This window comes from Protopterus annectens, chromosome 10.part0, assembly GCF_019279795.1.
Source record: "Protopterus annectens isolate FY-2018-M chromosome 10.part0, PAN1.0, whole genome shotgun sequence".
Classification (NCBI taxonomy): Eukaryota; Metazoa; Chordata; order Ceratodontiformes; family Protopteridae; genus Protopterus; species Protopterus annectens.
Genome location: NC_056744.1, coordinates 1456148859 through 1456174992, shown reverse-complemented (window position 1 = coordinate 1456174992; position 26134 = coordinate 1456148859). Strand labels below are relative to the sequence as shown.

The 26134-nt window shown below is 42.2% G+C and overlaps 1 protein-coding gene across 1 annotated transcript in view; it reads left to right on the top strand.

Annotated features, from left to right (window-relative positions):
• RNF11 (ring finger protein 11) overlaps positions 1-26134 on the top strand; it is a 320888-nt gene that overhangs the window by 232028 nt on the left and 62726 nt on the right. Inside the window, exon 2 of the mRNA XM_044086085.1 lies at positions 6884-7053. Within this exon, the coding sequence (XP_043942020.1) occupies positions 6884-7053 (170 nt within the window). The remainder of the gene's footprint in view (positions 1-6883; positions 7054-26134) is intronic.

Here is a 26134-nt window from a genome sequence, read left to right as displayed (position 1 = left end):
TCCTCCCATTGTGTATGTCCCTCACTGTTGCCAGTGGTGAGGATTGAGGCACCTTTATTACTGGGCAAGTGCAAGGGCATCACAATATGTATGTATACACATGCAGGCTTTGCCGAATTGCAGTCCTGGGACATTGTTGGAGGAGGACCCCAGACACACATGCCTTGAGTGGAGGAGATCACACACCCCCCCCCTTGTTATACTGTGGAAGTGGATGTTTTCAAATTCAAGGAGATTCTTGGAGGGGCTGTAACCAGAAGATGTTGACTATCATGAGAAATTGTGAAGTTACAACCCAAAAACGACCAGCAGAAAGGAGAAAACGCACTTTATTGTCACAGACCAGTTTCGGTCACAATGACCTTTATCAATGTGAATAAATAACATGTAAGTATTAGAAAGGCTGTTTATATACTCACAAGATATACAAAACCACCAATCACAACCATACCCTGTTACAAGAAATATGCACAACCATATCTGGAAAAAAACAAAATTAAATGTGATTAATAAAACTGTGATGATTGCACATGTAAATATATACATAATATATCACTATATGTATATGTAAATATATATATATATATATATATATATACATATATATATATATATATATACATGCACATAGCCATAATAAAAGGAATGTACATATGTAAAATAAAAAAAATGAAAAATAAAAATATATAAACCACCATAACTCAAAGTGACTGGGAATTATATCATAGATGGTCATTCAAACCTGGGGGAAAAAGACCCCCTAAACGTATGATCCACATTTTTTCTTTCTTATTTAAAATTTAATTTCATTTATTCTTGGAAAATTTTAAACCTGCAACTTTGTCGATAATGGTGAATGTAAATCTAGCAGTTGTGTGGACTTGGGTATGTTTATATAAGGTATTGGTGATTACCTTGTTGCGTATGTTACTCAAATGTTCAGAAATTCTAAGTTTAAAGGACCTAGAAGTCTGGCCTATATAAAAGGCCGAACATTGACACTCAGCAAGGTAAATCACCCAACTACTATTGCAATTGGTTAGAATACGAATATCAAAAACATTTGGTGTATGTTTGATGTTTGGTATTTTCGATTGGTAGGGTTCGATATTAGAACACTCGACATTTTGAATGTTCAGTGTTCTAATATAGACCCATATATTTACATATACATATAGTGATATATTATGTATAAATTTACATGTGCAATCATCACAGTTTTATTAATCACATTTAAATTTGTTTTTTCCAGATATGGTTGTGCATATTTCTTTAATTTTTTTCTGGTAACAGGGTATGGTTGTGATTGGTGGTTTTGTATAGCTTGTGATTTTGTAAACAGCCTTTCTATTACTTGCATGTTATTTATTCACATTGATAAAGGTCATTGTGACCGAAACCGGTCTGTGACAATAAAGAGCGTTTTCTCCTTTCTGCTGGTTGTTTTTGGGTTGCTTCTTCATATTTGGAACCTTGCAGATGCCATCCGTGCGAGGAGTCTTTGTGTAGTTTAAATTGTGACGTTAACTATGGATTTAGTTGTAATGGAGAATCTGCACTTTATTTAGAGTGAGATAATGCAAAAATAGTGTTGGTTAAAATTAAACAATTTAAAATGCTCATAATGCACCTTAGTTTTCCATACAAGCTTCACAAGTCTTGAGGTGTCATGCTAAGTTATTACAGCGTAGGTCCAAATGCCTCCTATCTCCAGTTTAATATACAACTAGCCTACAGGTAACTCTACAGTTTTCCTGGTAGTGACCTCAACTACTTATAATCCTCCCAAAAGTATTCTCTGCTGGAGTTGTAGCATGTGAGACAATTTTATTTTATTTGAATAAAGCATCACGTTCAACAATAATTATTATTGTTCGGTTCCTCTTTCTCTAAGCTTGTGGACTTTACATTTACCTCTGCTGGAGTTGAAAACTCACTTCCTCAGAGAGGAAAATTTCTCTCTCTCTCCCTCTTTTCAGCACTAAGGTAAAAAAAAAAGGAAAGGGGCCTCTTCACTTATGATGCATGTATATCGGATCCAGCTCCAAGAACGCCCTAAGACTGCAGCTCTGCACACCACACAGTCTATGTCTCTCTTTGTATGTATATATATATATATATATATGTGTGTGTGTGTGTACAGATATATACACATACACACACCCACACTCATTTTATATATATATATATATATATATATATATATAAAATGTAAATTTATATAAATAATATTTACATGTACACATATCCCCCAAAAATACCCCTATATTTAACACACAGCCACACACACGCGCGTGTGCTCATACGTCAAAGCTGTAGTCATCTCTGCCAGCATTCCAAAATTCAAAATGTTGAAAAACTCGACACAACAAAACTAAAGTCAATGTACAGTTTTCTTTTGTGATTGGAACACCAAAACCTCACCAGACAATCATATCAGATTGTCTGAATAGTGGTAGCATTACAGAAAAGTTTTTTTTTTTGAAAGGTAATGTGAAAACTTAAGATTAGCAGGTATTAGTAAGGTGGGCAGGAGGGCTTTCTTGGAAAGCAGCCCTTTGAAGATGTTAATTGGGGGGTGTCCTCTTAATATTGCTCTCCATCTAGTTATTTGCTTTCTGCTGGTTGTGAGAAGCTCTGGATTCCATTGTCTATGGGGCTTTGGGAAGTGTCTCAATTTTCTGGGAAAAGAAGGACTCTCCTTGCACCTTTTCCTAGATCCAAGGCTGCTGTTTCCTAGTTCTTATGGCTTTGAGTCCCCTTCCTCTTTTGAAGAAAGGGCTCCTGCAGATTCCTCCCAGTCCACTGTGTGTGTGTGTGGGGGGGGGGGGGGGGGGGTAGTGCAACTGTGTTCATTGGTGCAGTTCCAGATGATGGCTGATATCAGTAGTGTGGTGGAAGCAGAACCCTTATGTTCCTCTTATTTGAGATGATAGTTGTGTTGACCTGCCTAAGTTCCCTGGAGTATGGGGGTATTTATTTGGATTCTCTTAAGTACCCTAGTAGCAATCCTTGCTGGAAGAACTTCCTGGCTCCTCCCCAAGGACAGTTGTCAGTTCTTCATAGGATCTTGTGCTTTCTGTTCTGGTTGCACCTTTCCTTTGGAAGCCAGCCTCACCTGGTCACAGGAAACCTGAACTGCTTTTATTACTGGAATGCTTCTCTCTCTGTCTGTATCTCTCTCTCTCTCTCTCTCTGTAGGTGTCTTGGATTCACTGAACCTGGAGTAAGTTTTCCCCACCACAGTCCTGCTGTCCTCTTCAAAGGTCTGTCTTTAGTGTGAGGGTACAAGGTGGGTCACTTGGGCTTCTCTCTTGTGGTTTGTCCTAATGGGGAAGCCTATTTTGCAATGCCTCCCATCCTCAGCTTGGATCTTCCCCCTTTCCCTTGCAGGGTGACCTCGTCTTCCCTTCTGAGGACCTTTGGCCTCTTAGGTGCATCCCCGTCATGGTTCATTATCCTGTGGATGAATTTTTGCAGCTTATGCCTTGGAAGTTAGGGAGGGGTGGCCTTGGGTTCAGCTCAGGAGTGGGTACTTTTGGGTTGGACACTAAAGAGAAAAATCCGCCCTGCCTTTCCAGTCACAACACTTCCAGCTAGGTCTGGAGTTGAAAGGTGACGTTCAGTTTTCGCATCCTTCCTTCAGAGGCTGCCATTCCATAGTTGTACATTTTGGTTGACTTCAGGGACTTAATTTTAATAGGCCATTGACTGTTGGGAACTTGGGTCATATTTGCCCTTGTGTGGCCATGGGAATACCCTTTGGAACTTGGTCAGCATTGCTTCATCTAGTTGTAAGGGAGTGGGTCCCTGGATTGATACTTAGCCCTTGCTGGTTAGGCCATTCCCTAGAAGAGACTGGTACCTCTGTGGTTAGGCCGTGCCCTAGAGGAGTCTGGTTCCTCCTCTTAGATGTCTTGAATGTCATATTTGACAGGTATGCCTTTTTGCTATAGGGTCCTTTGGCATTGTGGTTTGGAGTTCATATTGTGGTAATCAGCTTTCATAGTATCTCTGCTTCTTCTGAATGACCTGATGGTTCAACTGACGTGGGGTGTGTCTTCCCCATCAGATTAAAGGGAACCCTAAACTACTTTTACTTGCATTTGTCCTCAGAATGGGGATCTCTGACTTTTTAGTCTTTCTTCCTTAAGGTTCCATCTGGAGATGTGTGAACAGAAGCTGGAGGCTATGATGGTCCTGGAAATGATGCATTCATCAGGAGTTTTCCCTCAGTGGCAGCTAGATCTGTTTAGACAAATAGCTGTTTGCTTCTCATTGTGCTGGAAGTAGGGATAGATCTTCAAGTCCACTTTATCCTTGATGTTAGAGGGAATTAGGTTCTTTTTGCCAGTAAGCAACACCTGTTTTCCTGGAATGTGTTCTTAGTCTGCTTCTGTTTAGGAGTAACTGCCTTCAGTGCTTTCTTAGTCTGCACTGAATGGGTTGACTACAGTGCCCTTTAGGGCAGCAACACTCCTTCCCAGCAGCCCGTCCTTGTCTGTGGCCATTGCATTCGGCCTTCTGGTTAAATGTTCCCTAGTGATCAGCATTCTTCTTCTTTGGCTTCGCATGGTTGCTGCAGCTTGGGATTGTACTTATCCATAAGGGCCCATCAGGAGGGATCCTTGATGTTAAGCTATAAAAGGTGAATTCTTACATTATCGATTAATTTACAAAGAAGACAGTCCTCAATATGTCGGAATTGCCATCCATTTTCCCCCTGTTGGTGTGTGGTCCATCCTTTGCTGCTAGAGTTCCTTGTAAGTAATACAAATATGTACACGTGTACCACTTTAACAGTGAGGGTGCCCTGTCTTTGTTCTTATCTTGCAAGTGGGTGCTAAACAATGTCAAGGAAATAAACTGGTGGGGTAAGGATGCTTAATGTACGTATTAAGTGGTAGCTTGACATCATGGCTTGAGATATCACAAATGCATGTCTGTTCGCAGGCAATGGAGTTTCTTGAAGAAAAGATGCTAAGTGGAGATTGGTGACGAGGAAAACTCCAAAGGATCCCATCAACAAAAGTCCTTGTATGTCATCTGCTAAATTAAGAACTGTATTTTTTACAGTTACTGGAAATATGAAAACCAGTCACACTTTTATTCATCCCATCTTCCAAGGAATAAGCTGGGAGAAATAAATGAAGTGCGTTGGACTTTCTTTCCCAGTGATCATTACTTATTTCTTTTGAAGTAATTTCCACAAGATCATGACATGGGTCACGGAGCAAGACTTTGCACAAATGGAGAAGTAAATGGAAAATCACATGTGTGTTGCTACAGGCGTTTTGGTACTGTAGTATATGAGCAGGGAGAATTGGAGGAAAAGATGTTACTAACCAGGGATTCTTGCAAAATGTTTTGTGACATATCTTGACTAATGATCTGCTATGTACAATTTTCATGCTAACCATATAACTGATTTTTGTGAAAGCAAATCTGTATAGGAGTGGTTTTGGGCAAGCTTTAGTGAAGATTACATACTTTTAGGTTTGCACAATTTTATTTTTTTCTACTTGTTATTGACTTGTTTTTTTATGGCTTATAAACTGTTTTAAACTTTCAAATAAATGTATTTACAAAAAAGTGAAGTTTACAGTATTGAACATGGTACTGAATTGTCACTAGCGAATGACACAGAAAAGTCTTCCTTATTTGGCTATCTAGTTGCATTGAAGTATGATTGTGTGTGCGTGCCTGTCATCCCTTTCTGTTTGTCTGTATGGTGTATGGTGTGTGTGTGTGTGTGTGTGTGTGTGTGTGTGTGTATTTGCGTATCTCCATTTTTAATCAAACTGCTCAGTACTCGACATCTGTTTGGTTGGCACAAACAGATGATCAACAGGTGTATGAGATTGATGGTCCCTGAGCAGGGGCATTTGCCCTTTCCCCTGGGGTTGTGTGATCTCTAAGTTAGTATTTCTAATTAGAAATGGGTCTATGTGGTGCAGGAGGACATGCTCCCCTGCAAAAACACTTGATTTTCTTTTGCAGAGTTAGTCCTTGGTGCATGCACAGTAGGCTATCAATGTTAATTTGTCAATGTTTCAGACATAAATGTGGCGTCTCTTCGTTGAAAAAAAATATATATATATATATATATATATATATATATATATATATATATACAGATATACATATATGGGTTCTGTTCAGAATTTCGAAGTTAAAAACTTCGAATTTCATATGATCGAAGATCATATGTTCACAGTTTCAAAACTTCGAAATCCTGAATGGAGATTGGCATACAGCGCGGACTGGGAGATTTCCCTTGTCCTTGCTGTAGTGCGAGCTTGGAGTTGGTATATTTAAGTTGCAGGGGGTGGGGGGGCTTGCGCCCCTGCATACACATGTTTTAGTGTGTTGGGTGGGGTTTTGGGGGGGGGTCACAATTTCAAGATTCCAAGATCTCGAGATTCTAAAGTCGATATTCTGAAACTCGAGATTTTGGGACTTCAAAATTTTTTAACACATATATATATATATATATATATATATATATATATATATATATAAAACACACACACAAAGTGGAGCAATTTGGGGAAGGGTGTTGTGTAATACATTAAATATCTTTAGTAAAGATTTAGGAAACAAGTTCCAAGACAAGTGGTGAAGCCATAGTTCATGAACTTAGTTTCCTTATCCAACAGTACAGACTGTTTTAATATAACAGAAGCCAGGCTACTACATTTTCTTTAATTCAGTTTAGGTTGGATCACTGTTTCCCATTTATTTTCTTTTGGATGCACTGATTGTTTTAAATAACTGGCTTTATAAGTTTATCATTTGATTGATTTGTACTGTTTGGACTACAGACAGCAAAGAAGTGCAGTACATTTCATGAATTGTTGACTAGCAGTTTTCCTCCTTTTAGGAGCAACCCCAGATCCCAGTGTATCATCCAACCCCTGGCCAGACTCGATTAGCAACCCAACTAACAGAAGAAGAACAAATTAGGATCGCTCAAAGAATAGGTCTTATTCAGCATTTGCCAAAAGGAGTATATGACCCTGGAAAAGATGGAGCCGAGAAGAAGATAAGAGAGTAAGTTAAAAAAAAATCACTGATGTTTACTGGACTTGTGTTAAAATGATATTAATTATGTTTATTGATAGTTGTGCATTTAAAAATGTTGACATCCACATTTATCTTGGAAGAGAGATCCTCTGGGTGTGCTTAACCTCATTTGCTTGATAGCACTAAGGTCAATTTGGTGATGATAGAACTGTTATTGGAAGCTTATGGCAGTTATGGATCTGATGTTTTGGGTTTCATCTTTGTCATTTCGAGAACTAAAGCCGGAAGATTTAGTCAGCTTTGCACCTGTAACTTTCCCCAGAATTTCCAGCTCTTACCCCTTCCCCTGCCTCATTTCCTAGCTGCTAAGGACACCTTCTCCAGATCTTCTCAGCTGCATTTAAAATTGGTGGTGGCATCTAATGCTGTCACAAGCTTTCATTCTTCTATACAAGTCATTTTTGGTGTCCTTTTTTGTGTTTTTTCAGAGTAAGATGACATCTCAATGTCAGTCTTTTTCTTCTTTTCCTGCTGTTAGATTGTTCAACCAAGTCCTTCTTAAGCTAAATTAAGCTTTCCTCTTCTCCCCATTCTTTTGATGCCCTTTCATATTTCACATCACTAAATCTGTAATATTTCTTACTGAGTAGTATTTCTATTTGTTTTGAGGTTTTGTAAAATGCAAGATTAGACTTTTCATAAATGTGGGTGTGGGACAAAGATTCCCTTGACCTCTGGGTGAGTGGACTTCAGTGGCAGTTCTTCAGGTTTGACCACCTTGCCGTTAGGATTGGGGTCATTGCTGATGCTGTCCCTAATGATGCAAGCTTCCCTTCATGGACCACCCTCCTCCTTTATAGGCAATGCTGGGTGCCTTTCATATTCTGCTGTTATGGAACATCCTCCAGACAGATCCTCTTTGACTCCCTCACTAGGATTGCAGTTGTTTCAGGTAGTCGGACTTCAAAGTCCTCAACTCTCTTAACTCCACCTAAGGATGGGATGAAAGGCTAGATGCAAGAGGAAGCGTGTGTATTCTCCTGGGGAGTCTTTTACCAGAGATTTTAATGATGACCAGGAAATAGACTCCCTATCCTTCAGCAAAACCATCCCAATCAGTGGCGATCCTAAAGCTTGTAAAGGCAAAAGATGTATGTCCTGAAGAAGCTTCTTTATGTTTTGGAGTGCATTCTGTCCTAGACAGACCAGTCCCACAAAGTAGCCTTCTTGGTTGATTTCACAAGCCAATGAGATGGTTTGTCTGGTTTCTGACAACCCATAGAAAACCCCTGACATTGAGCAACTGACCAAAGATAACAGATAAAATCTTCAACCAGCCAAGGATTAGCCTAATCAGAATCCCTTAGTGTAAGCTGCTCTTAACAACCCTCTCCCCATAGACAAGCCATTACTGTGTTCAGGGTATGCCATTGCACATGTCTGTACTTCACATAATTTACTGAGAATGCCAGGGCTGAGTTTGTGAATGCCCCCTTTTGAAGGAACATTGCTGTTTGAGCCAACATTAAAAGTTGAAATGCAGTAATAAGAGTAAAATTAACAGTTTGTAAAGGCAGAATAAAGTTACAGACTCCTCAGTGACATTTTTCTAGGCACCAGCAGAGCCTACATTAGCTCTGGTTTGGATGTGCCTGCTTAGGTATTTTCACAGATTCAGGAAGGACAGCAGGATAAACAGCAGGTTCCTTGAATGACACCCACCCAGATGTGGAAGTTACTGGCAAACTGAGAAGGAGTGGTATGGCTAATCTTCCAAAGGTCAGTATTCTCCTTAAACCTTGCTGGACTACTATCCTGTGGGGCAGTCGGGAGTTTTGTTTTTCGACAAGGAAACATGGCTGGCCATCCCACTTGATCAATGAGTAAGCTAAAGGAAGAAAATTTCAGGGGATGTTTCATTCATTTTCTGATCCAGACTTGTCCACAGATCCATTCTCTCCCAAATATACCACCCTGTCAAATATCTGTGATAAAACTGGTGACCCTCAGCCTGCTATCAAAAGAGCCATACAGTAGGAGCCATCATCAAACCAGAGAGAGAGCTATGATTTTAACTCAAGGTTCTTTTCAGTTCCCAGAAACACATTGGGACATCAACCAATTCTAGATCCAAGTAACATGCAAAGAAAAAGCCTTCTCAGATGAGTTATGGTGCAGTCCATCCTCCTTTGTCTGTCTGAAGGATAATGTGCATTTTGGATCTCCATGATGCAGACTTAACATGTCAAACTGACAAAGGAGTCTAGAAGATTATCCTCCACATGTTCATCGTGTTTCACTGTTGCAGTCATTACAATTGGGTTATCCTGCTGGCAGGCTAGCCACAGTCGGCCTGAGTTCCAAAGTCTAGGTCCGGCGTCGGTTGCTGTCGCCTCCTCCCTGACGTCAGTGCGCCAGGGGTATAAAAGATGCAGCCGACACCATTTTCTTCAGTCTTTCTTGCCGTGTAGTGCCCGAAGCAAAATCAGTTCGCAAGCACCGGTCGGCCGACTCCTGAGATTTTCAGATTCGAATTTCAGATCCGAAGTCTTCATTAAAGCTAAGTACCCCGTTTGGGAAACTTTTTCTTGCTCTTGCTCCTTACCGATGTCAGAAAAAGTTAATAATTGTATTTCTTGTGGGAAGCAAATACCTCATAAGGATTTTCACTCTTACTCTGTTCCTTGCCTAGGCCCTGACCACAACGTTGCTAGTTGTCGGTTTTGTGTTAGATTTAACCAACGCACTATTAAGCGTCGGTACAATTTTGCATTTCATTGTTTTGGCAGAAGATTCAATTATATAATGCCGTCGGAACAACCGACTACCGGAGTTTATAAAAAGCGCAAAGAAAAAGAAAAGGACAGGCATCCGAGGTCCAAAACCAACAACAAGGCTTCCACTAGGCCTGTGGCAGGTTCGCCAGCTCTCAGTGTGGCTCTTTCACAGCCCCTGACGCCTGCTACCTCAGAGCCACAGGCCGCCTCCGACTCCCACGTGGGGCTGACTAGGCTGCTGGAAACTCAAGGTATTGGACACTCGGAAACTATTCCCTCAGATGGGTCCGGAGCCACTGAGCAGGCATCAGCTTCTGAGGGTGTTTTCAGGCCTACACAGTTATATGTAAAACCAACTTCAGCTTCAAAGGCAAAGACTAAAGCAGCTCTAAAGACAAAGAAACAAGTGCAGCATTCTCCTGGACAGGCCTCCATGCCTAAAAACAGATGCTTAAAATGGCCGAAGACCTAATTACTTTGATTAGGGGTTCCCATCCCCCTCCTGATAAGAGGCCTAGGCAAGAGATAGAATATGCATCTTCAGATCAGGTTTCCATTTCTTCTGATTCCTCTTCTGAACAGGAATATTCTATTCCTCCCTATGAGGATTCTGATGCTGAAGAATCTATCTCTTCAGCCTCTCCTCCTGAGGATTATTCTTTTGGGGAAACCCTGCATACTATTAGGGAGCATTTCCACTGGGAGAGCCAAGATTACTCAGAATCCAAGAAAAGGCTCAGAGACTTCCTTTTATTACCTCAGCACAGGCCCCTTGCTATTCCTCCTGTTTTAGACATTGTAGATGATGTATTTTCAGAGTCAGGACTGTCTCCTGACTATTTGCCACCAGCTCCTGTTAAACCAGACAGATACTACAGGGTTCCTGATTCACATAAATTTCTTTATAAAAACCCTGCTGCTGACCCAGAAACTATCTTTCAGGGTCCCAAAGGGGTCAATGCTTCCACTGCAAAAAACCCTATCCCATCTGATAAGGATTCAAGGGCCCTGGACAGATGGGGGAAAAAGATTTATACTTCTGCTACCTTGGCTGTAAGAGCTTTAAATTGTCGGTTTCATATGCTTAAATATCAACAATATCTTATGTCACAGCTTAAACAGAAAATGTTGACAAATTCAGAATGTGCAGAAAACAAAGAAATGCAGGATTTATTGCATGCTGCTGAACAAGTGGGAAAGCATACTTTGCAATGTGGTTTTGATTCTCTAGAGGCCTCCTGCAGGGCCGCTGTTACGGGTTCTGTCATTAGGAGACATGCTTGGTTAAAAGAACAGAATCTGCCCGATCTTGTTAATGCAAAACTATTAGATGCTCCATTACAACATGATACCTTGTTTAGTGTTAAAGCAGAAGAGGTGTTGAAGAAAATGGAGGACAAAGGTAAATCTATGCAAACAGTCAAGGATTTCTTACAGGTAGAGCCTCCCAGATTTAGCAGGAGCTGGCCTACAAAGAATTGGTCATTTCCAGTATCAGACAGGCCACAAAGAGGCAGATACAGATGCCCCAGAGGCAGATCACAGCCCCAAGGCTCATACAGGCCTAAACAATGGGGTGCTTCTACCTCCAAAAGCAGAGAAGAAAAATCACAACCATATAGGAAACGGTCCCAATGACTTTCCCCTGCCAGCACCAAGCACTTATCTTCTGGCAGCTCCTTTGGGGGGAAAACTAGCACTTTTTGCACAAAATTGGCACATGATCACCGAGGACAAATGGGTCTTAAATATCGTATCACGAGGCTACAGGTTCCACTTTCACACCCTGCCAAGGCCAAATGGTATGCCAGACCTGCCACGCAATCAATGGGCAGAGGCAAAAAAACAAGTCTGATCCCTCATGGACATGAGAGCCATTCAGCAAGTACCACAGCAAGAGCAGGGACTAGGATTTTACTCAAGGCTATTCTTGGTGCCCAGAAATGACAAAGCCTGGAGACCAATACTGGACCTGTCTATCCTAAACACATTCCTGGATATTCCAAAATTCAAAATGTTAACTCTGCAGCAGCTTCTGCCCATGCTGGGCAAGAAGGCTTGGCTTGTGACTTTAGACCTAAAAGAGGCATACCTGCATGTCCCAATCAGACAATCATGCAGAAGATACCTCAGATTTATAGCTGGCTCAATGCATTACCAATTCTCTGCACTGCCCTTTGGCTTATCTACTGTGCCCAGGGTCTTCACAAAATGCCTGGCACCAGGGAGGGTGGCCTAATGGTTAAGGTGTTTGCCTTACAAACACTAGGTGCAGGGTTTGAATCTCACAAGGGATAATTGGCTAGGCTTAAAATGGCTCACAAGGGCAGTTAGCTTAGTACTAATCTATGAACCTATGAACCTATGAACCAGTAATTGCTTTTTGCAGACAAAGAGGAATATAAATATATCCTTACTTGGACGACTGCCTTATTCAAGCAGAGAACAAGGACATTCTACTACAGCATCTGGCGTTTGTAAAAAAGATTACTAACAGGCCTAGTGTACACAGTAAACGAAAAGAAATCAAAACTTGTACCCTCCCAAGAGGTAATATTCTTGGGTGCAAGCTTAAATACAACTGCCCAGATGGCTTATCTCACGCCAGACAAACACAGACAACTGACTACTTATTTCAAAATGTTGGCAACAAAGACCCAGTTATCTGCAAGAAAAATTCTGCAGGCTTTGGGCTTCATGGCATCCTGCATTCTGCTAATTCCATATGCAAGACTGCATATGAGGAAACTTCAATGGTATCTAAAAAGTGTTTGGACTCAACATTGCCACAGCCTGGAAACAATAATTACCCTCATTCCCTGCCTGCAACAAGAGTTTTGATGGTGGGAAAAAGCCTGTCACCACAACACAGGACAGCGATTTACCTTACCCACAGCCAGGCAGACATTGACAACAGATGCATCAGATTATGCCTGGGCGGCCCATATGGCAGGAAGATGTATTCAGGGCACATGGTCCGCAAGTCAAATGCATCTACATATCAATCAAAAAGAGATGCTAGCAGTTCAAAATGCCCTGACAGCCTTCAAGGATCTACTTCATCCAGGAGAACTACTGATAAAGATGGACAATACTACAGTCATGTGGTACATAAATAAGCAAGGGGGCACACATTCCTACCCCCTCTGCAGAGTAGCCATGAACTTGTGGGACACAGCATTGACTTACCAAGTACATCTGCAAGCACAATTCCTGCCAGGAAAGATAAATACTCTGGCAGACGATCTAAGCAGAAACCTAATGGATCCCCACGAGTGGAAATTGGATCCACAAGTCTTCAGCATGACAACAAGGAACTGGGGATGCCTGGACATAGACCTATTTGCCTCCCCTCACAATTGCCAACTACAGAGATTCTGCACAAGTACTTATCACAAGCAAGCATGTAAAGTGGATGCTGTATCTTTCAGCTGGAAAAACCTAACAGTATATGCCTTTCTTCCTCTGCCTCTCCTCCCCAAGGTACTCCGATTGCCCCAGACTGGCCCCGCCAGCACTTGTACCCAATCCTAAAGAGCTTGTCTCAATGCCCAGCTTGGACATTACCTCAAATTCCTCACTTATTGACCCAACAAGACAGTCAGATACTGCACAGCCAACTCAGGACCTTAAACCTAGCAGCATGGTGGATAATGTAGCCATTCCAGACACACCTCTCTCTAAAGCAGTGATGGATGTTATTTTGGAGGCCAGGAGGCCTAGCACCAGAAAATCTTATGCAGAAAAATGGAAGAGATTCTGTACTTGGAACCAGGCACAGGGTATTGACACAATTGTTCCAAATATTCCTCAGATTTTGCAATACTTAACTGAGATGTTGGATAAAGGCCTTTCCTTTTCATCAATTAAAATTCATGCCTCTGCCATTTCAGCTCATTACAATACAGAACCACCTATTTTTTCTCATCCATTACTTAGGCAGTACCTCAGAGGGGCCAAAAACATAAGACCCCCAAGGAGAGCACCAATACCTGCATGGGACCTCAACTATGTCTTGGAAAAACTCACACTGCCTCCGTTTGAGCCAGCCTCTGCAGCTGATATTAAATTCTTATCGTGGAAAACAGCTCGGCTCCTAGCAATAACCTCCGCTAGACGAGTCTCAGAGTTACAGGCACTCATGGCTGTGGAACCTTTTTTCATTTTCCATCCTGACAGGGTTTCTCTGAGGGCAAACCCCACATTTATGCGTAAGGTAGTGTCCAGTGTGGCCCTTAACCAAACAATTCACTTGCCTACCTTTTACCCAAACCCACAGAATAAGGGTGAGAGACTTCTGCATTCTTTGGACATTCACAGGCAGCTACGCTTCTACTTGGACAGAACCAAAGCTGTCAGAAAGACTGAACAACTTCTAGTAGCATATGCTGCAGGATCACAAGGAAAGCCTATCTCAAAGCAGACTATTTCAAAGTGGATAGGCCACTGCATTCGTTTCTGCTATTCACAGCATGGCAAATCAGTGCCTAAGGGCATTAGGCCACATTCAACCAGAGCAGCAGCCACTTCAGCAGCCTTCCTCAGAGGAGTATCAACCAAAGACATCGTAGAGGCTGCAACTTGGAGTTCAGTGCATACTTTTACAAAGCACCATCACTTACCTCTCTACTCTAAATCCAGGGCAGGTTTTGCCACTGTAGTTCTGCAGGGCCTGATAGCCTCTCCTAATCCTATTTAGCACCAGTCTCCCAACCGTAGCTTTGGGATTCAACGCAATTGTAATGACTGCAGCAGTGAAACACGATGAACATAGTACAGTTGTGTATCTACCATAAATGTAGATGTTCGAGTGTATTCACTGTTGCAGTCCAGGTTACCCTCCCACCATCCCCCTTTTTCTTGCTGGGACTTATCTGTACTTCTCTATTATATACTACCTATGCAGTGTATTTGCTTGTAGATGAAGGAAAAGTTGTTTTTTGGTTATGCATGCTTATTGGCATTATTTAGCCTACCATTTTAGGGGACCTGACATCTGGGGCAAGAAAAACTGAAGAAAATGGCGTCGGTTGCATCTTTTATACCCCTAGCGCACTGAAGTCAGGGAGGAGGCGACAGCAACTGACGCCGGACCTAGACTTTGGAACTCAGGCCGACTAAGGGTAACCTGCCAGCAGGATAACCCAATTATAATGACTGCAACAGTGAATACACTCGAACATCTACATTTATGGTAGGTACACAACTGTACTTTCTGCATCAGCAATAGTCAGTATCAGTTCCGAACACTGCCATTCATTCTTGCTGGACCCCATAGATGTTCATGAAAAGCATGTTGGTTGTAGTGGCAGCTGTAGGGCCCGGGGTTCCTGGGTGCCTCCTTATGTGTATGGCCATTTCCTGGCAGCCCTAATAAGGGGCATCCTCATTGCTTCAAGGGATTTAGTGTTGCATTTATTTTCCATCCTTGGGCATCACAGTAAACATAGCGAACTCTCATTTGAAGCCCACACATACAATTATTTTTATAGTTTAGACAGTCTGGCTTACAGAATCCTTCCACCAGGTAACACAGCTCATAATAACTTTGTTCCTTTAGCTGTCTGCCTCTGAACTGTGGGGCTAAAGATATCTATTGCCATCATGGTTTCATGGTAACTCATACAAGATACCACACGAGAGTCCTTTAGTGGACCGTTGGAGTTCTGTGGAATTAGTTAATGGACCCACTGGAGGCTCCAATGAAAATAGTCCAGGAAGACTAAGGAGGATCTCGTGTACTGGAATCGGGAGACCAGCTTTTCCCTGGGCTGACTCTTCCAAGCCCTCCTGCCTATGGCAACTGTGAGAATATGTGCTTCTATTCTGGAGTGAGAGGGTGCTTTATTTGGGACAAATAGTGCAATTCTATTCTGGAGTGAGAGGGTGCTTCATTTGGGACGAATAGTGCAATTCACATGGTTGAGGGCGGCCACGGTGGTGCAGTGGTTAGCATTGCCACCTCACAGCAAGAGGTTCTTCGGTTCGATTCTCGGCTAGGGTGCCTTCTGTGTGGAGTCTGCATGTCCTCCCTGTGGTCACATGGGTTTCCTCCGGGTGCTCGGTTTTCTCCCACATCCCAAAGACAAGCTGTACGTGGATTGGACACTCTAAATTGGTCCTAGTTGTGAGTGTGTGCATGTGTGTGCCTTCTGTGTAAGGTTGGGTGCCGGGCTGGTAACTCGACACTGTAAAACTCCACTGCCAATCATGAGCGGACAGGTGATCCGTTGTGGCGACCCCTAACCAGGAAAAAGCTGAAAGAAGAAGAAGAAGTGCAATTCACTTGGTTATCTCAGGAGGAAAGGTAGCACCTCAGCATTTTGGAAATGAGGACCACTCTTCTAACCATACATGTGTTCAAGATTCCATTCCTTTCGACATTATTGCTATATACTCCGGCAACATGGCTGTGGTATGACAGATCAGCATGGAGGGAACTCGCTGTTATCCAGAGAGGTCATGAAAATAGGGAACTGGGATTTGCTTCCAGTCAATGCCTAGTAGAATCCCACATCCTAGGTCAAGCCTCTCCTGTTGCTGAAGGTTCAGCTATTGCCTTCTGATGCCTCAGAAGTAGTCAGTCAGTAGCGTAAGCAGTTTTCCATCAGTGGGGATGCTTTCCTAAGACATGTTTGCATCCTTAACGATTCTCAAATAGAGCACCTTCTTTTTCTCTTTGTTCTCCTTTGTGAAGACACACTATGGGTAAAGTCTTCAAGAAATGACCCCTGTGAATCCTTCACGCTTTCCCTCATTTCACCCTATTCCCAAGTTTATGGAAAATGAAAGGTTTGTAAAGTCAAAGTAATCATAATAGTCACAATTTGACCCCAGCAAGCATGTTTCCTCCTTCTTTGGCTTCATATCGTGGACGGACCATTCTTCCAGAAGCCATAAAAGAATGTGCTGTCTCAGCCTTCCAGCAAACCATAGCCAGGCCTTCCTTCCCTCTGGCTAACTACATGGTTATCCAGTTTTATTGATGACCAGGGACCCATCAGACATCAAAAGGGCGGTAAAGAGGCCAGGTGCCAGTAAGGTTTATCAAAATGAATGGAGTAGATGTTCTTTGTGTTTCACTGTTGCAGTCATTACATTTGGGTTGTCTGCCTGCAGGTAGCCCTCAGCCAGCCTGAATATCAAAGTCTTGGATTCCTGCATCGGCTGCTGTCTCTTCTTCCATGACGTCAGGTCGTCAGGGGTATAAAACATGCAGCCGATGCCATTACATCAGTCTTTCTTGCCACGCAGTGCCCGAAGCAGAAGCAATTGCAAGTGCCGGTCGGCTGACTCCTGAAATTTTCATTTTTCGAGTTTCCGAACCGAAGTCTTCAAAAAAGCTAAGTACCCCATTGGGGATCCTTTTTCTTGCTCTTGACCGATGTCAGTAAAAGTTAACAATTGTCTTACATGTGGAAAGCAAATACCTCATAAAGATTTTCATTCGTACTGCATTCCTTGCTTAGGCCCAGACCACAACGTCCCTTGCTGTCATTTTTTTTGCCTTGTTCAATCCTCGAACTATTCGTCATCGGTCTATTTTTGCAGCAAATTATTTTGCTACTCAGTATAACTATCCAGAAATGGCTTTGGTAAGCCATCCGACTACCGATATTCTGAAAAAACAGACAGAGACAGACTGCATGGGTCCAAAACTGCCAACGACGCTTCCGTTAAGCTAGTCGCTAGTTCGCTGGTACTCAGTGAGGCGCTTTCGCATCCCTGGATACCCACTACTTCAGATTCGCAGGCCTCTGAGACCCATTCGGAGTCTGGTATGCCGCGAGATGCTTCTTCGACTTGCATTTTAAACCAACGCCATCTTCTTCAACCAAAACTCGACCCACGCTTAGAAAACCCACGTCCAAACTGCATGGTCAGGCCCATATGCCTAAAAAACAAATGCTAAGAATGGCTGAAGACCTTATTGATTTAATTAGGGGAAGCCAGCCTTCCCTCTCTAAGAGACCTAGAACTGATTTTTTCCTTCTTTTTCTTCTGATTACCAGGATTTGCCCTTATCTACCTGTGAGGATTCTGACGCAAAGGATTATATTCCCTCTGCTTCCCCTACAGAAGATTTTTCTTTTGGTGAAACCTTGTACACTCTTAGGGAGCATTTCCACTGGGAAAGCCAGGATTACTCTGCCTCCAAAAAGAGGGTCAGGGAATTCTTACTCCTTCCTCAACACAGGCCTTTAGCTATCCCTCCTGTTCTGGACATTGTAGATGATGCTTTCTTGGAATCTAGCCTGTCCCCAGACACTTTACCTCCAGCGCCCAGAAAACCTGACAGGTATTACAGAGTACCTGACTCTCACAAGTTCCTCTTCAAGAAGCCTACTGCGGATCCAGAGACCATTTCCCAAGGTCCAAAGGGCATTAAAGCTACGGCTGCCAAAAATCCTACCCCTTCTGATAGAGATTCTAGAGCCTTGGACAGATGGGGTAAGAAGGTATACACTTCTGCTACTTTGGCCATTATGGCTTTAAATTGCCAGTTTCATATGTTCAAAGTACCAGCAGCATATTATGGAACTACTTAAACAGAAAATGATATTGATTCCTGACTATGCTGAACACAAAGAATTACAGGATTAATGCATTATGCTGAACAAGTTGGTAAACTTACTTTGCAATGTGGTTTTGATTCTTTAGAAGCATCTTGCAGGGCTGCTGTCACTGGGTCTGTACTTAGAAGGCATGCTTGGCTCGCCAGATTATGTTAAAGTTAAATTACTGGATGCTCCCTTAAACCAAGACCGCCTGTTTGGCAAAAAAGCAGAAGTCCCCAAAAAGATGGAGGAAAAAGCTAAATCTATGAAAACTGTTAAAGATTTCCTGCAAGTACAGCCTCCCAGATTTAGTAGACATTGGCCTTCAAAGAACTGGTCCTTTCCATTCTCTTCCAGGCCTTCTCAGTCCAAACCCAGGAACAGCAGACCACCTAGGTTACAGTCTCAGGCTACGTACAGCCTAAGCAGTGGGGTGTTCTCACTTCCAAAGCAGGAAGTAGTAAGACACCCCCTATGGAAAAATGTCACAATGACTTAACCTTAACCCTCCCAAGCCCTGCTCAACTGCCTGCTCCCTTAGGACGGAAGCTTGCTCTGCATGCAAAAAACTGGGAACTCATTACCCAGGACAAATGGGGTTTAAATATAGTTTTCCAAGGATATAGATTCCACTTCCACACCCTACCAACTCCAAACGGCTGGCCTACCCCCAAATCAGTGGGCAGAGGCTCAACAGCAGGTTCTCTCTCTTCTACGTATCAGGGTTATTCAACCTGTCCCAGCAGAAGAATGGGGACAATGTTTTTATTCAAGTCTTTTCCTGGTACCCAGAAAAACAGCTCCTGGCATCCTATCCTGGACCTCTCTATTCTAAACACCTTTTTGGTCATCCCAAAATTCAAAATGCTAACACTTCAACAGCTGCTTCCTATGCTAGGCAAAGATGCCTGTTTGGCAACCTTAGACTTAAAGGAAGCTTACCTGCACATTTCAGTAAGGGAATCTTGCAGGAAATTCCTACGCTTCAGGGCAGGCTCCATGCACTATCAGTTCTCTGCACTTCCCTTTGGCTTATCTACTGCGACCAGGGTATTTGCAAAGTGTCTATCTCCAGCCATTGCATTTTGTAAGCAGAGAAATATTCAAATATACTCATACCTGGATGATTGTCTGATTCAGGCAGAAAGCCAGGACTTGCTATTAAAACATCTGGCATTCATACAGACGCTTCTATCCTCACTGGGGTATACCATAAATGAAAAGAAATCTCACCTAGTACCCTGCCAACAGATTGTATTCCTGGGAGCAAGCTTGCACACAACTTCCCAGATGGCTTTCCTCACTCCAGAGAAACAAGTTTATTTGACAACCTACTTCAAACTACAGGCCACAAAGACCCAGCTATCTGCAAGCCCTGGGTTTCATGGCCTCTTGCATTCTACTAATTCCATATGCAAGACTGCATATGAGGAAACTACAATGGTATCTAAAAAGCCTATGGTGTCAACATTCTCAGGACCTTGAATCAATGTCTCCTATCATTCCTTGTATAAAGACAGAGTTCCTTTGGTGGGCAGAGGCCTGCTACCACAACAAGGGGCTCCCTTTCACTCTACCCCCTGCCACCCAAACCCTAACAACAGATGCATCAGACTATGCATGGGGGGGCTCACTTGGCAGGGCAGTGCATTCAGGGCAAATGGAACCTGAGTCAGAACACCTGCATATCAACCAAAAAGAAATGTTAGCTGTACAGAATTCCCTGATAGCCTTCAAAGACCGCATCCTTCCAGGACAGTTATTGGTAAAGACAGACAACACCACAGTTATGTGGTACATAAACAAGCAGGGGGGAACCCCCTCTTACCCTCTCTGCAGATTAGCCATGGCTGTGTGGAACACAGTCTTGAGCTACCAAGTGCACCTACATGCTCAATTCCTGCCAGGCAAGCTAAATTCACTAGCAGATGACCTAAGCAGAAATCTCATGGACCCCATATTCAACCTCTTGAGGAACAAATGGGGAACTCCAGAGACAGACCTGCTTGCCTCCCCTCAGAACTACCAATTGGACAAATTCTGCACAAGGACTCCCCACAGTCAAGCTTGGAAAGTGGATGCCCTGTCCTTTACCTGGGAAAGCCTCTCAGTTTACGCCTTTCCCTGTCTGCCTCTCCTCTCGAATTTATTTTATTTATTTATTTATTTTATTTATTTATTTTATTTTACATTTGTTGACCGGGCTAGTCTGGCTGGATACATGTCCATTTTCAGCAGAGGCCCGAGGAGAAAAGCTCCACTAAATACTAAGTACATTACATAGAAGAATCATTACTCTTAAGAAATAGCAAAAATTGGAAGTCAAAAAACCATACAGAGGGAAAGAAAATTTTAAAGAGAAACAAGTTTACCATATGCAGTTCATTTACTGTATGCAGTTCATTACATATTAGCATTACATATTAGTAATTACTTATTAGTAATTATACATAAATTATGCATAGTTAGATTAGAACAGTTAAAAGAGGGGAAAAAGAGACAGGTAGAGATAAGAAGTGTGTAAGAGAAAAGGTTAGTCAGGTGTACTGCAGGAACAAAGCCAATGGTTTAGGTAGTAAAGTTTGATTTTCTGTTTGAATTGAGGCAGGGATGTAGTCAAGGTTATGTCACTAGGTAAGAGATTCCAACTTCTTCCTATAGTGTTAGTGAATAGAGAACCACCTGCTGTATTGTTTACCTTTATAGATTTTGTCATGAGTTTACTAGAGGAGCGAAGTGAGTTGAGATTGTTGTAAGGGATTAGAAGTTGAGAGAGTATAGGGGTGTTGTCAGGAAGGTGTAATATGTTGTGGGCTATAGTGAGTTGAGGGATTATTAGGAAGTTTTGAAATTCGAGCCAGCCAAGTTGTTTTAGGTTTGTACAATGGTGGGTCCTAAAGGGGTTACCAGTGGCGAAACGAGCTATGTTGTTATAGCAAGTTGCAAGTTTATTGAGATTGTTTTTCTTAAGGTTTGTATAAATGGGGGAAGCATATAGGAGAGTAGATAGGAGATGAGATTGTGCAATTTTGGTTCTAGTTGCTGGGGTTAGAAAAGGTTTGATGCGATATAGGGATCCAATTTTCCTGTTAACAATCTTTATGGTGTTGTTAATGTGCTGATCGAAGGAAAGATTATTGTCAATGGTTATCCCTAAGAGTTTAGTGGTTGGTTCAGGTGAGATGATAGTGCCATTATTTGAAGAAATGGTAAAGTTTAAAGGAGGGGACCGAGTGGTGGGGGAGAAGAGGAGGAGTTTAGTTTTTTTGGCATTTAGTAGGAGAAACCGTTTAGAAAACCAATTTTCTACTGTGTTAAAGGTCTTTTGGGTCAATGAGGTCAGTTCAGTAGAGGAAGGGGCTGTGCAGATAAGGGTAGAATCATCAGCATATTGTATGCAGGTAGCTTGTGGGATAGCAGTCTGAAGGTCGTTAATAAAGAGGGAGAACAGGAGTGGACCCAGAATGGAGCCCTGGGGAACTCCGATGGAAATAGGCAAGAGTGAGGAGATATGGTTTTCCCATATTACTGCTTGTTGTCTGTTGCTAAGATAGGATTTAAACCAATTAGTTGCTAGTTTATCACAAGGGAGAGATTCAAGAATGTGAATTAAGAGTGAGTGGTTGACCATGTCGAAAGCTTTAGAGAGATCAATGAAAAGAGCGGAAGAGAGAGTGTTGTTGTTTCGATTTTTGTTGATAGTATCTACAAAGGATAGAAGGGCAGAGGTGGTACTATGGTGGGGTCTGAAACCATGCTGGCAGTTTGCTATTATGCTGTGAAGAGAGAGATAGTGTACAAGTTGTTGATGAATACATTTTTCCATGATCTTTGCTAGGGGTGAGAGAAGGACAATTGGTCTAAAGTTGGAAAGGTCAAGGGAGTTACCTCCTTTATGCAGTGGGATAATATAGGATACTTTCCAGATATCAGGGATGATTCCTTCTTGGATAGTTCTGTTGATAAGTAAGGATATAGGATATGCAATTTCTTTGGCAGCTTTCTGAAGGAACAGAGAAGGGAGCTTGTCAGCAGAAGGGGTACAGGGTTTCAGTTTTTGAATGAGTTTATAGATGAAAGAGGTAGATATAGGTTTTAGAGAGAAGTTAAAAGAGGAGGTAGTTATGGTAGTTGGTATATGAGAGTTGTTAGGGTTCATTTGTTTGGCTAAGGATTGAATAGTTTCAGAGAAAAAAGAGTTGAAGACATTAGCAGTCTGGAGAGGGGTTTCTGGGTCAGCATTTAGAGGGGAAGGAGTTTTAGCAGTCCCTGGGGAGAGAAGTCTATTTACTGAGGACCAGAACTGTTTGGAGTTGTTAATATGAGTTTCCTGAAGTTTACAGTAGAAGTTTTTCTTGTCAGAGATTATTGATTTTTTTGCAAGGTTTCTAAGCTGGCGGAAATTAACTAAATCAGGGTTTTGTCTATCACATCTCCATTTTGTCCACGCTTTGTTTCTAGCATGCATAAGTTTTTTAGTATTGGAGGTCAGCCATGGGGCAGGTTTGGTCTTAATTCTAATAGAGCGCTCAGGAGCATGTGTATCAAGTATGGATAAGAATGTAGTATTAAAAAATAATACTGCTTCCTCCAGGGGAAGTGATTTTAAACAATTCCATTTACATGCTCTCAGATCAGCTTTAAAGAGGTCTATGTTAAAATGCTTTTGAGATCGAATTAGTCTTGTATTTGGGAGGTTAACATATCCTGATTTTAGTCTAGTAATGTAGGTTAGGAGTGGTCGCTGATGTCATCTGGCAAAGTACCTACTTTATATTGTTTGTTAACTTTATTTGTGAGTATCCAGTCTAGTATACTCTCTTTCTTACTGGGCTTATTGACTCTTGTAGTTGAGGTAATAGTTTGTGAGAAACCATGTAGGTTAATATGAGAGGAGGGATTGTCATTATTAATAGAGTTCCAGTCTATGTTAACGCCGCCAAGAATTATGGTTTCTTGGGGTAGGTGGTAGAAACCCAACTTAGAAAGTCTTCTAATATTGGGATGTTATTACCTGGGGGAAGATACAAACAAATAATGTAAATAGATTTTTTGGTATTAAGTTGGAGTTTAATAATGATAGCTTCTGTTTTGCTATTTTGGTTTGGGCATGCTGGTTGAGTAGTGATGTTAAGTTGATTTTTGAAAAGTATTGCTACTCCACCACCCTTGCGTTTTAAGCGGTCGTGTCTTACTATGTTATAACCTTGAGGAATAATCTCTGAGTCTTTAGTGCCTGTGTTTAGCCAGGTTTCAGAGAGGCAGAGAATGTCAAATGAGTGGGTATCTAAGAGGGCATGGATGAAGGGTATTTTCTTATTTATGCTTTGGATGTTAAGGTGCCCTATAAGGAAGTTATTATTGAGGTTAGGTGAGTGGTTATGGGGAGGTGGTGAGTTAGGGCCAGGGTTTGGGTGGATGTCTCCATCTTGTAGGGTAGGATTAACTAGTTTGGTTAAGTAGTTCCTCTTTTGACTTGCTAGGGTTTTGGTTATTGTGTTAGATAGTATGGGGTAGGTAAGGTGATGTTGCCTGTGGTATTTAGGTAGATGATAGCTAGGGGTGGAATTAACATTAGGGTATGGCGTGAAAGTGAGTATAGTAGAAGTGTGTGTTTGTGAGGAGATAAGATAGTTGTTAAGTGAAATTTCAAAAAAGGTGAGATGGTACGTTGAGATAAGGGTAGTTATGATTAAGACTGATAGTAAAGGCATAGTTTGTGTGTAGGGAGTCATGATTTAGAATTTGAGAAGTGAGGAAGCAGAGAGGAAAGTATAAGGGGAGAGATATGAGGGTAGACAGAAATAGGGGGGGTAGTAACTTAATTTAAAGCAGATGGTAAGTAGGAATAGGTTCTATAGGGAATAGAGAAAGGAGGCTAGAGAGGAAAGAGGATGTATAAGGAGAAGTGTAGGTAATGGAGAGAGGTAATAGTACTAGTAAGGTCTTGGGGCTAAGAAAGAGAAGGGCGGAGTGTATGGGGTGTGTAGAGGCTAGACAACAATTTGGCGGGAAGGAGAGGAATAGGCCAGGAGGGATAGGGGTGTGGCTAAGGAGCTAGCATGTCGGGGAATAGTAAAAGAACATGCAGCTATCCTAATAAGAATCAGTCACACTCATGCTAGCGTGTCAGGCAGTTTAAAATGAACACGCAACTTTCTCAGAGTGAGTCGGGGAGAGTTTGCTAGGGATCGCTAGGTACCCCATATAACAAGCCAGTGCAACTGCTTTATTTACATAAACAAGGAGAGCATTCAGGCTTAAAATTTGTTTTAAACAGCTAATATTATAAATCACTATACCAGGTGCAAGCAGTAAAATGCTACCATCATTTCAAAGGCGTACTCGCATACCTGCCGTACAATACAAAGACAATGAGAGCGTACAAGCTTAGACTATTTATATCCAGCTAAGCATTAAACGCTAGACTAGGTGCGAGCGGAATAATGCAAAAATCAATTCAAACAAACTCGCAAAATGCAAAAATCAGTTTAAAACATATACCTTATGGTTAGGATAGGTCATTTAGAGAAACATACGGGCAAGGACCATCAGCAGAGTAAATAACACTGTCATTTAGTAATAGAAACTGGCGAATAAATGAAAATCGTTCAGGTCTTACATTAAGTACGCAAACACACAATGCAATACCAGGAGTTGTTGACAGTAACACAAAAAAATAACTGGCGATATGTGAGAAGCGTTTAAATCTAGCAAGATGTACACTGAGCACAGTTCAATATCAAAAGTTGTTTGCAGCAATAAACTTACACGTTTTCAGTCTCCAGAGGCAGGAACGCACAGCAGCCAGGGTGAACTAAGGGAAAAAGAGTTGGCGCGGCCGCAGGTGTATTTATAGCTTTTGAGAGGAAGTGGGATAGGAGAGTAGTAAGGGGAGGGGGAGGGGCAGGGGGCAGGCAGCGAGAGGAAAAGAAATAAACGGAGACAAGGTGGCAGTTTGAGGAAGTGGGATAGGAGAGTAGTAAGGGGAGGGGGAGGGGGAGGGGCAGGGGGCAGGCAGCGAGAGGAAAAGAAATAAACGGAGACAAGGTGGGAGTTTTAAAGTAAAGGGAGGCAATTAGACATAAGCCAAGCGGAGTAGTATGCCAGATAGTGAGAGGGCAATTAAGAGTAGTGTAGAGTAAGGGTAGGGATAAAGGGAGAGGTGAAATAGGGAGAAGGTGAATAAAAATGGAGGGAGAGTGGGCTATAGTTGGTAGGTTAGTTAAGGACAAGAGTTTAGAGCCAAAGAAGAGAGGTAGAGTGGAAAACAATCAGTAAGATGCTGATAGGACAGGTAAGTAATCCGAGGACATAGAGGATTGCTAGGAGAGTGAGGACTAAGTTGGGCAAGGCTGAGACAGGCAGCGAAAGGAAAAGGGTGGAACACACAAAAAGGGTAGCAGAATAGAGGGAAATATAGGACTTAGTATGTGGAAAGAAAAGTCTGCAAGGAAAAGCAATTGAGGTAGTAGGGAGCCACCTAGTGGACTCAGCAGGTAATTGCTACCAGGGCTATTGACTGGGCTAGTGGACGTGGAGAGAGTCAGAGAACTGTAGTTACTAATGGTTGCTGGTGCTCAGGGGAAGGGAGAAGCTAAGGTTGGCTGCTGGCAGAACTTGCTTAGAGATTAACAATAGCTGAGGGTTAGAAAAGCTTACACAATGTTGAGAAACCTTGAAGAGCTGAAGGACATACTTTCTTGCGTCTTTATGGGAAGAGGCGTTTTCCAAAAATGTTAAGATTTGGTCCCTAGGTAGGGTATGTGGCGG